The sequence below is a fragment of the Bison bison genome, unplaced genomic scaffold (assembly GCF_000754665.1).
Source record: "Bison bison bison isolate TAMUID 2011002044 unplaced genomic scaffold, Bison_UMD1.0 scf7180017864117, whole genome shotgun sequence".
Taxonomy (NCBI): Eukaryota; Metazoa; Chordata; class Mammalia; order Artiodactyla; family Bovidae; genus Bison; species Bison bison.
The window spans coordinates 702,397-714,670 of record NW_011494689.1 but is presented as its reverse complement, the minus strand read 5'-3'; the positions used below and the strand labels follow the sequence as shown (position 1 = coordinate 714,670).

Genomic DNA, 12,274 nt, shown 5'->3' with positions numbered 1-12,274 from the left:
CCTTGCCCAACCCCCCCCCCGCCCCCGCCAACTTTCTAGGGAAAAAGGGGCCAGGCTGTAAATGACCAGGGTTGAGGCAGGGACTGACTGGCGGGCGGGGTGGCCGTCGGGGGCGCCGCTTGGCCCGGTGCTTCCGAGGGTTGTACTTAGCCAGCTGGTACTCATCAAACTGGGAAAATTTGTCCCTCATCGCAGCACGCAGGCAGGCAGGCAGGGGTGCAAGACAGTCTTCCTGTTCTCTGCACAGGAGCTGTCAAAGAGATGAAAAACCATCAAGGGTGAGACCACTTCATGGGGTTCAGTGACAGCACAGGATACAAATTCCCAGGCCCAGCTCAACAACGGCAATTTCTGTGGTCCTGGACCTGTCAGCAGACTCCTCAGAGTCTCCTCTTCACTGTAAACACGAGGTCCAGAGTAACACCAATTTTTCTCAAGCTCCGCCCAGCCCTTCTGAGTCACGCCCTCCCTGTTGGGCAACCCAGCCTGGTACTGCAAGAGACTGTCCTGCCTGGGCACCGGGCTTGAGACAGCAGGTCAAAGTGTCTGAGAGTTTTCTCCAGGGATGCAGTGAGCAAAGGAAAGGGAACCAAGTGAGAATCCAAGCTCAGGAAACTGAATGCCATACCTCGTAGAACCTGGCTACCTGGATCCAATCAGAAGGCAACTGGACGATGGCACAGAAGTACCGTCGCAGGTAGGGGCGGCAGAGTGGCAGGAAGGCAGCAATGGCCAAGACTTTGTTGGCCACATCCCGGACATTCAGCTGCTGCCTGGTGTACAGAGATGCCTAGGGAACAGAATAGGTAGCGCTGGCCTCTCAGCCACCTCTTCATTGCATCATGCCATAAACTAACTTCCTTATCTAACCTGCCTGCATAAAACCTTTCCTGAGCCCTCCATATTGTCTGTAAAGTCCAAGCTTCTTGGCTTGGCATTCTACATGCTCCATAATCTAGCCCTTATTCACCAGTCTTCTCCTAAGTCTACATACCCCCACTTAAGGGCGTTTAACCCTTTCCCTCTTCGGAGGGCTTCTCTGGTGGTCGAGACGGTAAAGAAACTGCCTGCAATGCAGGAGACCCAGGTTCGATCCCTGGGTCGGGAAGATCCCCTGGAGAAGGGAATGGCAACCTACTCCAGTATTCTTGCCTGGAGAATTCTATGGACAGAGGAGACTGGCGGGCTACAGTCCATGGGGTCGCAAAGATTGGACATGACTGAGTGACTAATACTTTCACTTTCACTTTCCCTCTTTGGAAGACCTCTCACTTTTCAGACTGCTGATTTATCCTGCCATCTTCCAAAGTCTAATAGGAAATATTTTCCCCCTTTTCTCTGCTTCTGAGACATTTGCTATCTACTACTCCATTTGCATTTACATAATATCTGGGATTGCTTTGGTTTCCCTAACAATACCACACATGCCCTAAGAGCCAGATCCAAGTATCATTATATCTTTTGGTATAGCCCTCAAGGCATTGTGTATTTAGCCTGTGTACTTATTAAAAAGCAGAGATATTACTTTGCCAACAAAGGTCCGTCTAGTCAAGGCCATGGTTTTTCCAGAGGTCATGTATGGATGTGAGAGTTGGACTGTGAAGAAAGCTGAGCGCTGAAGAATTGATGCTTTTGAACTGTGGTGTTGGAGAAGACTCTTGAGAGTCCCTTGGACTGCAAGGAGGTCCAACCAGTCCATCCTAAAGGAGATCATTCCTGGGTGTTCTTTGGAAGGAATGATGCTAAAGCTGAAACTCCAATACTTTAGCCACCTCATGCAAAGAGTTGACTCTTTGGAAAAGACCCTGATGCTGGGAGGGATTGGGGGCAGGAGGAGAAGGGGACGACAGAGGATGAGATGGTTGGATGGCATCACCAACTCGATGGACATGGGTTTGAGTGAACTCTGGGAGTTGGTGATGGACAGTGAGGCTTGGCGTGCTGTGATTCATAGGGTCGCAAAGAGTCAGACACAACTGAGTGACTCAACTGAACTGAACTTACTAAATAAACAAACCCTAGTATATTCTTTCTCAATCCTCTCTTCCCCTCCTCCTCAGAGAACCCTAGGGATTGGGCCTCAGGCTCACCCAAAGATCCTACTGTCTTCCTAAGTAAAGCTCCTCCCACCCCTAATACGAATCTGCCCACCATCCCCCTCATACACCATAACCAAATTCCCTTCCTCCTAGCTTCCCACTCCCATCCCTTCCTTCACATCACAATACCTTGAGGACAAATTCAGGCTCAAAGCGGGCAACTTCGCTACAGACTTTGAGGAGGAAAGCCTGGGTAGAGTACGCTGCATCATTTCTGTTTACATTTGCCACCAGCGATGAACACAGAAAGCTCATGAGAACCATCTGGGAATCAAGAAAGAGAGGGAAGAAAGGGGTCAGAAGGACCAACTTAAGCATCCACTCAGGCCAACTTACAATGTCAAAGACAGAGAAAAAGAACCCAGATTCAGGAAGATGTTTGTCTGGCTAAGAGGTCTGAAAAGACGTTTAGCAAGTGAAACGCCAGAGCTCCTGCCCCTTCTTTCCATGGAGGGGATCTGGATCAGCCTTTGGTGACCATTCTTCTCACCTTCCTCATCCCCTCCCCTCCACCACCACCAACCTCTCCCAGCTCCGGAACTTTTACCTTCACTTCCTGAAGGACTTGTTCAGCAGGCTCAGGATGAGATTCAGAGTCCCCAGGGGCGAGCTTCAAGGCCAGCTCCTCCACCTCCTCCTCCTCTCCCAAGCTCAGTCTATAAAAAGGCATTTGAGCCTCTGCCCATTCCTTCTCTTCTGGCTTTTTCTCTCCTGAAGATGACCATCGACCCTGGGGATTGTGGCAGTTATTAATCCCAGCATACACCGGCAGCCCCTCAAACAGACAGAGAGCTGAAAGAAACATCCAGGGCTAGGAAGAGTCCACATCTACCTTCTAGCACCTAAACTCCTCTCCCTTCACACCCTGGCATGGATCTGTCTGGTCTGATGGAGAGACACACTGGCACACACACACATTGTTTCCCAAATCAACATTCTGAGCATTTGCTCAGATGATTCATGATCTGCTTTCATCTTCTTATTGATGTCATAGCCTAGAAGCCTGGGGCCCCTCACAACACATCTTCTAATTGCTATTAAGGTATTATGGAGTTAGAAGAAAAAAAGACCAAGTCCCAGATTAATCCCCCAGCAATCGTGATCTTACTCTCTGAGCCTCAGCTTCCTCATCCTCTGCCACCTACCTGATGGGGCTGTTAGAAGATTAAATGGGATGTGTATATGACTCTTTGCAAATTGCAAAGTGCTGAATAAACGTAAGGTGGCAGTAGCTGTAATCCTCACAATGACTCAATGAGGTGGACTTTCACTGACTTCATCTTAAAGGTGAGAAAATTAAAGCTTCAAAGGGTTAAGAGTCTTGCCCAAGTCTGAGTGGCTTGTAATAATAGGCAGAGAAGGGGAAAGGCTCAGATTCACCTTTCCCTCAGTCCAAATCTCAAGTCTCCACAGAAGGAATGTGTATCTGCCTATCGATTCTGACCTGTATGCCAAAGGTGTTTATATAGATGTGTAAGTGGACGTGTGTTTGCACATGCACACACAGTGAAGTGATCCAGGGTATTACAGTCGTGTCTCTGCCTTGTAAGATCTCAAAAGCACCTGACTGACTCTGCTACTGCAATATAATGCCAGCTCTCCTCCCATGCAGAGGCTTTCTAAAAACAAAATCTACTTTTGCTCTACTGTTCAGAATCTCTGAACTATATATGCAATAAGAGTATTGATGCTGATGAAAAGAACCTTTGGGTAAAGGGCACCTCAGGAAGAGACTATGAGGAGACAGGGTACACAGATGCAGAACAGAGGGACAGTGTGGCACTGAAAGCTAGTGACTAGAGCATCTAACACATATGGCTGCAGTGAAGACAGCTGCCTGGAGCCATTACCAGAACTGCTTCCTGAACTCTCTCTGGGGCAGAGATGGTTTTCGAGACCCTGGGGCAGGTCAGAAGGCCTCGTCCCTCAGAGAGGTACTGCACCCTCGAGGCTGGATGCTCAGAAAGCAGGTGGTTGCTGCTGTTCAAGCTGCACAGATCAGCTTGAGCCAAGTGAGATATCTGGAGATTCTGGAGCAAGGGGCTGATAGACACAGTGCTCTTTAAAATGGTGAGTGTAGCCAGGCACCGATTCTCCAAGGAGAGGATGTCTGAGTGGGCAGACACATGCCCGGGTGGCTTCTCCAAGGTCTTCAGGTCAGGAAGGGTGGCCAGGCACCGATTCTCCAAGGAGAGGATGTCTGAGTGGGCAGACACATGCCCGGGTGGTTTCTCCAAGGTCTTCAGGTCAGGAAGGGTGGCCAGGCACCGGTTCTCCAAGGAGAGGATGTCTGAGTGGGCAGACACATGCCCGGGTGGTTTCTCCAAGGTCTTCAGGTCAGGAAGGGTGGCCAGGCACCGATTCTCCAAGGAGAGGATGTCTGAGTGGGCAGACACATGCCCGGGTGGTTTCTCCAAGGTCTTCAGGTCAGGAAGGGTGGCCAGGCACCGGTTCTCCAAGGAGAGGATGTCTGAGTGAGTAGACACATGCCCAGGTGGTTTCTCCAACATCTTCGGGTCAGGAAGTGTGGCCAGGCACCGGTTCTTCAAGGAAAGGATGTCCATGTGGGTAGACACGTACCCATGGAATTTCTCCATGACTGGGGCCCAATCTGTATATAGCTAGAAGGAGAGAAAGAGAGGTGATGAGCAGCTGGCTGTAGTGGGAATGCATGTGTACTGGGACTAAATCTTTCCCATAGTCTTCCTGGTAATGCCAGTGACCTGAAGGCAGAGAACAACCAATATTTGTTTTTCTAGGACTGGGTTCATTCCAAGGATGTATTCAGGGAGTATTCAATCCAGAGAATACAGAGAGTCTTCTAAGGAGGAGTAGGGAAAAGATAAGGCAGAAGTTTAATAAGAGTAAGGAAGTCTTAAAAAAAAAAAAAAAGAAAAGAAAAAGCAAGGGCTTGAGAGGAAAGGAACATGTCTTCACATGAAGGGGTAAGGAAAACTCTAGAGCTATCGGTCTGATCCCAACTTAGCACAGGAGCCATACTGGTCATCTGGACTGGATTCTTGGTGAAAGAAAAACAAACACCTTGATCAGGTATCAATACTCACCACCTCTATTGCTTTCTTTCTCCAAAACTCTAGATGTGTTTTTAATGAGCTGCTGCTGCTGCTAAGTCGCTTCAGTCGTGTCCGACTCTGTGCGACCCCATAGACGGCAGCCCACCAGGCTCCCCCGTCCCTGGGATTCTCCAGGCAAGAACACTGGAGTGGATTGCCATTTCCTTCTCCAATGCATGAAAGTGAAAAGTGAAAGTGAAGTCGCTCAGTCGTGTCCGACTCCTAGCGACCCCATGGACTGCAGGAGCCATGTTTAAAAACCAGACTATATAATGATCTTTTACTTTTATCTAGTTTGACTTTTTCTATTTCATATTCAGTGCTCCCATTTCATTTAGTTTATGTTTTCCAATTTCTGTCACTTCATTTTTTTTAATGTTCTTGCTCAAGCTTTTATTAAGCATAATAGAAAAGCCTTTGTATACATATATATAGTATGTATAATATATATTTTAAAGAACATGAATTTTTGCCTAGCTAAAAAATTTATGACATTTTGATTCTACTTGTTTAACTCAGTATGAATAGAATGCTAGGATTCTAATTTAAAAAAAATAGATACAAATAAGCAAAGGTTTACTGTATAGCACAGGGAACTATAGTTAATATCTTGTAATAACCTATAATGGAAAATAATCTGAAAATGATATATGTATATATGTATAACTAATCACCTTGCTGAGCACCTGAAACATTGTAAGTCAGCTATACTTCAATAAAATATATAAAGAAAAAATAAAGCAATTTTAAAGCAGAAAAAAAAAAAAAATACCACGTCAACATCTTGCCTCTTACTCACTCTTTAACCAACTAAATAGGATTCTATCCCCACTAGTTCTCCAAGGCTACCCTCTTAGGTAACTAATGAAATTCTGGTTACTACAAAAATAGACATATCTTGGCCCTTATTTACTTTATCTGTCAAGTAGACTATGACACTGTGATCATTCTCTCCTGAAACTCTCCCTTTGGCTTCCATGGTGCCATCCCAGTATTCCTCTTAAAACCCTGACTGCACCTCTTGGGGGTTCTTCCTCTGCCATTCCTTGAATATTGATATTCTTTAGAATTCTTTTCTAACCCTTCTATACACTACTTTCTCAAGATGGTCTCACCTACTCTGTTGCTCCAAATAACACTGCTATGTTGGCAACTCACATATTTATTCCATGACCCAGGTCTCATCTGAGCTTCATACTCATTTATTCATTCCCTTGCTGGACATCACCACTTGGATGATCCAAAGGTACCCAATACTCCGTAGATCCCAAAGGCATCATTTTTCTACGTCTTCCCAAATCCACTTCCCCTCATTGCCCCCTCTGCTTACAGGGGTTTGAATAAAATAGGCTTGAGTTTGAATCCCGATGAGACCTTGGACTGGTTCCTTAAACTCTGTGCCACAGTTTCCTCATCGACAAAACTGAAATAAATGCCTACCTCATATAGTTGTACAGGAAGAAGTAAGAAAAAAATATATGAAGCACTTAGAGTAGTGCCTGGAGCTTAAATGCAAGTTGTTATTTTTTATTATTATTATCCAATAAACTACCAAATCCTATTGATTCTACTCCTTCAATATCTCCCAAATCTAATTCTCTCTGTTCTGCCTGCCACTATCTTTGCTGAAATGCTCCAGTCCACATGGCACACAGTACGTAGCTCTACTTAAAGGAGCTCCCAATACATACCCTGGAGAAGGAAATGACAACCCACTCCAGTACTCTTGCCTGGAAAATCCCATGGACGGAGGAGCCTGGTAGGCTGCAGTCCATGTGGTCATGAAAAGTGGGACACAACTGAGCAACTTCACTTTCACTTTTCACTTTTATGCATTGGAGAAGGAAATGGCAACCCACGCCAGTGTTCTTGCCTGGAGAATCCCAGGGACAGCAGAGCCTGGTGGGCTGCCGTCTATGGGGTTACACAGAGCTGGACACGACTGAAGTGACTTAGCAGCAGCAGCAATACATACCCCAGCCACCATTTACTGCATCACTTTATGTCATCAAGATAAAAATTTATTTTGTTAGGTTATCTGCCTACTTGTTCACCGTTTCTCCTTAATAAGATAAAACTTCCTGAGAGTCAAGGCTCCTTTGTCTTGTTCACCTCTGTATGCCCAGGATCACACACATAACCTGGCTTCTAATCTCCCAGTCTCATTTTTTCCTGCTACTCCCATCTAACTTCATGCTTGAACCATACAAACTCTTTTCAGCTTATGAATTGCCGAGGTATCTCTTGACTCTCGATCTTTGCACAGGCAGAGGCCTGGAGCACTCATCCTTCTACTGAGACCACCCGTCTTCCCCAGCCTCTTCTTTACTAGGCCAAATTCTACTTCCTTCTCACTCTGAAGGCCTCAGTTGAACAGTCGGAGCCTCGGGTGAAACCCAGCCCCCAGCCTTGTACAGGTGGTCCTTCTATGTTCCCACATTGTACTTCCTCAAGCAGAGAACACATCTTTGTATTGTAATTGTCTGTTCATTTGTCTTTCATCCCCCCAGACTATAAATTCCTGAGGACAAAGACCCTTCAGCCTTGTTCAGCATTGTCGGAACAATGCCTAGTCCATGGGATTCAGAAGTTTTTGAAAATCTGGTGAAAGCTATGGAGCTTTTTCACATGAGTATATACTAGTTTGCATTCAGGTTACAGGAAGTCCGCCTATGTATCTCCTAGAATCTCTATTAACTGCAAATTAAGAACTTCCATCTGACAGAATGCTTGAATTAATATTATTAGGAATGTATATACTCTCTTATTTGGACAAATGCTTATCTCCTGTTTACATTTAAGTATTTTAGGAAAAAGTATGTTGTTAATACGTAAGAGTTTATGTAATACGTACGTAAGTCTTAATATGTAAGAGTTTATGTACTGAAATGTAGAATACTTCCAAGAAAACTTGAATGGACTGACAATCCAGAACCAGAAAGGATAATGGCTATCTCACTGGACATCAGTGTGGGCAAATGGAATGAAGAATGATGGCCTGGATGTCCCTGGTGGCTCAGTGGTAAAGAATCTGCCTGCCGATGCAGGAAACACAGGTTCAATCCCGGGTCAGGGAAGATCCCACATGCCATGGAGCAGCTAAGCCTGTGTGCCACAACAGTTGAGCCTGGGCTCCAGAGTCCAGGAGCCGCAATGACTGAGACCACACGCCACAACCACTGAAGGCCGCAAGCCCTAGAGCCCGTGCTCCACAAGAGAAACTATGCAATGAGAAGCCCCCACTCACCACAAATAGAGAAAAGCTCTCACAAAGTAATGAAGACCCAGCACAGCCAAAAACTAATTAATTGACAAAAAAGAATGATGGCCTGACTTGCAGTAACAGGGATGTAACTAAAGATCATCATATTAAGTGAAGTAAGTCGGAAAGAGAAAGACAAATACCATATATCACTAATACATGGAATCTAAGATATAGCACAAATGAACCCATCTACAAAACAGGAACTGACTCATAGACATAAAGAACAGATTTGTGGTTGCCAAAGGGAAGGAAGGGAGGCAGAGGGATGGACTAGGATGGGTACATGCAAGCTATTGGGGTTGGCAGATGTAAACTATTACATTTAAAATGGACAAAGTCCTAATATGTAGAACGGAGAACTGTATTCAATATCCTGGAAAAACCATGATTGAAAAGAATATTTTAAAAGAATGTATATATCTATATAACCAAGTCACTTTGCTTTAAAGCAGAGATTGGCACAACACTGTAAATCAACTATACTTCAATTAAAAAAAAAAAAATTAACAACAACAACAACAAAAAAGAATGACGGCCTGTATGCTTAGTACATTTCCCTCATGTCTTTGTGCTATATGAGCCCTCAGCAAAAGGAGTGGGGAATTTCAGAATTGACTCAAGACTTTAAAAAGAAGTCCTATTATAAAAATAGAAAAAACTACAGTTACATGTTTTTCTTTCCCTGGTGCTTGTGAAGGAGATTCAACTGACCTACAAATGAAAAGTATAAATCCCTATCTCGAGTTCCATTCTCCAGGGACAACCACTGCTAAGTTTTATATGAAAAGCTTCGGAAACTTTCTATGCATATACAAGTACATGTATAGGACTATACTTCTCCTTCCCCCATATCCACCACCCGCTCCTTTCTTTTGCTTTACACAAAGAGGATCCTTCTTTGACAGTTTGATGTCAGCGCTTTCTATCATTGTGAAGCAGAATTCATCAAGCCAATGGATTGTAATCTGGGGGCTTCCCAGGTGGCTCAGCGGTAAGGAATTCACCTGACGATGCTGGAGACAAAGGTTTGATCCCAGGGTTGGAGAGATCCCCTCAAGAAGGAAATGGCAACCCAATCCAGTATTCTTGCCTAGGAAATCCCATGGACAGAGGAGCCTGGCAGGCTATAAGAGCATGGGGTCGCAAAAAGAGATTCAGTTCAGTTCAGTCACTCAGTCATGTCTGACTCTTTGCAACCCCATGGATCGCAGCATGCCAGGCCTCCCTGTCCATCAGGGAGTTCATCCAGAGTTTATCCAAACTCATGTCCATTGAGTCAGTAATCCCATCCAACCATCTCATCCTTTGTCGTCCCCTTCTCCTGCTGCCTCCAATCTTTCCCAGCATCAGGGTCTTTCCAAATGAGTCAGTTCTTTGCATCAGGTGGCTAGAGTACTGGAGTTTCAGCTTCAACATCAGTCCTTCCAATGAACACTCAGGACTGATCTCCTTTAGGATGAACTGGTTGGATCTCTTTGCAGTCCAAGGGACTCTCAAGAGTCTTCTCCAACACCACAGTTCAAAAGCATCAATTCTTCAGCACTCAGCTTTCTTTATAGTTCAACTCTCACATCTACACACGATTACTGGAAAAACCATAGCTTTGACTAGATGGACCTTTGTTGACAAAGTAACGTCTCTGCTTTTTAATATGCTGTCTAGGTTGCTCATAACTTTCCTTCCAAGGAGTAAGCGTCTTTTGATTTCATGGCTGCAATCACCATCCGCAGTGATTTTGGAGCCCAAAAACATAAAGTCAGCCACTGTTTCCACTGTTTCCCCATCTATTCGCCATGAAGTGATGGGACCGGATGCCATGATCTTAGTTTTCTGCATGTTGAGCTTTAAGCCAACTTTTTCACTCTCCTCTTTCACTTTCATCAAGAGGCTCTTTAGTTCTTCCTCACTTTCTGCCATAAGCATGGTGTCATCTGCATATCTGAGGTTATTGATATTTCTCCTGGCAACCTTGATTCCAACTTGTGCTTCTTCCAGCCCAGCGTTTCTCATGATGTACTCTGCATATAAGTTAAATAAGCAGGGTGACAATATACAGCCTTGATGTACTCCTTTTCCTATTTGGAACCAGTCTGCTCTTCCATGTCCAGTTCTAAGTGTTGTTTCCTGACCTACATACAGATTTCTCAAGAGGCAGGTCAGGTGGTCTGGTATACCCGTCTCTTTCAGAATTTTCCACAGTTTATTGTGATCCACACAGTCAAAGGCTTTGGCATAAACAACAATAAAGAGAATCATACTTTAGACGCTGTGTGTTAAGTTGTTTCAGTACTTTCGGATTCTTTGCGCCCCCATGGACTGTAGCTCACCAGGCTCCTCTGTCCATGGGAATTCTCCAAGCAAGAATACTGGAGTGGGTTGCCATGCTCTCCTCCAAGGGATCTTCCCAACCCAGGGATCGAACTGGCATTTCTTATGTCCCCTGAGTTGGCAAGCAGGTTCTTTACCACTAGCGTCACCTGGGAAGCACGTTAATAGCCATCTCACTTTTAAGTTGACTGTGTGACACTGCACTCCAGTACTCTTGACTGGAAAATCCCATGGCCGGAGGAGCCTAGTAGGCTGCAGTCCATGGGGTCGCTAAGAGTCGGACGCGACTGAGCGACTTCATTTTTACTTTTCACTTTCATGCACTGGAGAAGGAAATGGCAACCCACTCCAGTGTTCTTGCCTGGAGAATCCCAGGGACAGGGGAGCCTGGTGGGCTGCCGTCTATGGGGTCGCACAGAGTCAGACACGACTGAAGTGACTTAGCAGCAGTAGTGTGACACTCTACCCTGCTTAAGCACAGCCCAGATTCCCTTCCAAGGAGCATACAGAACAAGGAAGAGGACCCATTCTCATTTGGCCTCTTCCTCCCTCCTCCAGTGTCCCTCCCATCCCCGGGCCTTCCCGTTCCTTCCGCCTTCTCGCTCCCTCTTTCACACTCCACCTCCGCTCCCAGAGCTGTCCGAGTAGCCCGGCCGAGGCACCCCACGCGGCGCCCGCCCTGCCGCGTCCGGGGAGGTCTCTACCTGGCCGCGCTAGGCCCTGCCCGCTCGCCCCAGCGGCCGAGCCCACGCCGAGATCCAGGCCGGGGCCGGTGCTGCCGGCGCTCGATCCTCCCGGGAGACACCCGGGCCTGGAGCAGCTAGCTGCCAAGCGGGAAGCTCGGTTCCGGGCAGCAGGAATAGGATCAGGATCTGGGCTCCACTGGTAGGAAGAGTGGTAACCCGAGGCGGAGCCGGGCGGGGAGAGGGGCGGAGACTGTGCAGGACTAGGTGCGGCCCGCGGGGCGGAGAGACGAGCGGCTGACGACGAGGACAGAGCGAGCACTTTGCAGCTTTTTCTGGGGCCTGCGGTTAGTGCCACCATCAAGCCGCACTTTCTTTTCCCCTTCCTCGCCCTCTCTTTTCTTGTCCCTCAGGGACAAATTCTACCAAATTCTCTTCTACCAAATTTTCTTCTTTTGCGAAATTTCCTCTTTTGTTATGTCTTCCAATGTTCGCTGCTGATCTGGACACATTTTGGACACATTTTGTTCTGGTATCAAATATAGTGGGACTGTTAATTCAGGCGCAAGTTACTTGGTAAAAATAGAAAAGGAAAGGGAAGGTCTAAAGCAATGGCCTATAACTGGATGTAAATATCAAATGATCAAACCTGAGTGAACTAAGAGCATGCCTATGTCCATCTGGGAGAGGTCCCTGGATTACAAAAAAATTTTTGGAGCCATTCTGAATGGCTGATGCAGAACTGTTTCCCAAAAGATGGGACCAGACTCAGGGAAGAGACAAGTGACCTTTACGATGGTAATGCTAGTGCTGTTTCATAAAGAG

General features: G+C 46.2%; 1 protein-coding gene across 1 annotated transcript in view; it reads right to left on the bottom strand.

Moving 5' to 3' along the window:
• TEP1 (telomerase-associated protein 1) overlaps positions 1-11,683 on the bottom strand; it is a 40,839-nt gene extending 29,156 nt beyond the window's left edge. The window contains exons 1-6 of the mRNA XM_010839457.1: positions 11,471-11,683; positions 3,950-4,720; positions 2,647-2,829; positions 2,229-2,363; positions 629-790; positions 89-250 (exon numbers count right to left, since the gene is read on the bottom strand). Of these exons, the coding sequence (XP_010837759.1) occupies positions 89-250; positions 629-790; positions 2,229-2,363; positions 2,647-2,829; positions 3,950-4,696 (1,389 nt within the window). The 5' untranslated portion in view covers positions 4,697-4,720; positions 11,471-11,683. The remainder of the gene's footprint in view (positions 1-88; positions 251-628; positions 791-2,228; positions 2,364-2,646; positions 2,830-3,949; positions 4,721-11,470) is intronic.
• Between the last annotated feature and the right edge of the window lie 591 nt (positions 11,684-12,274).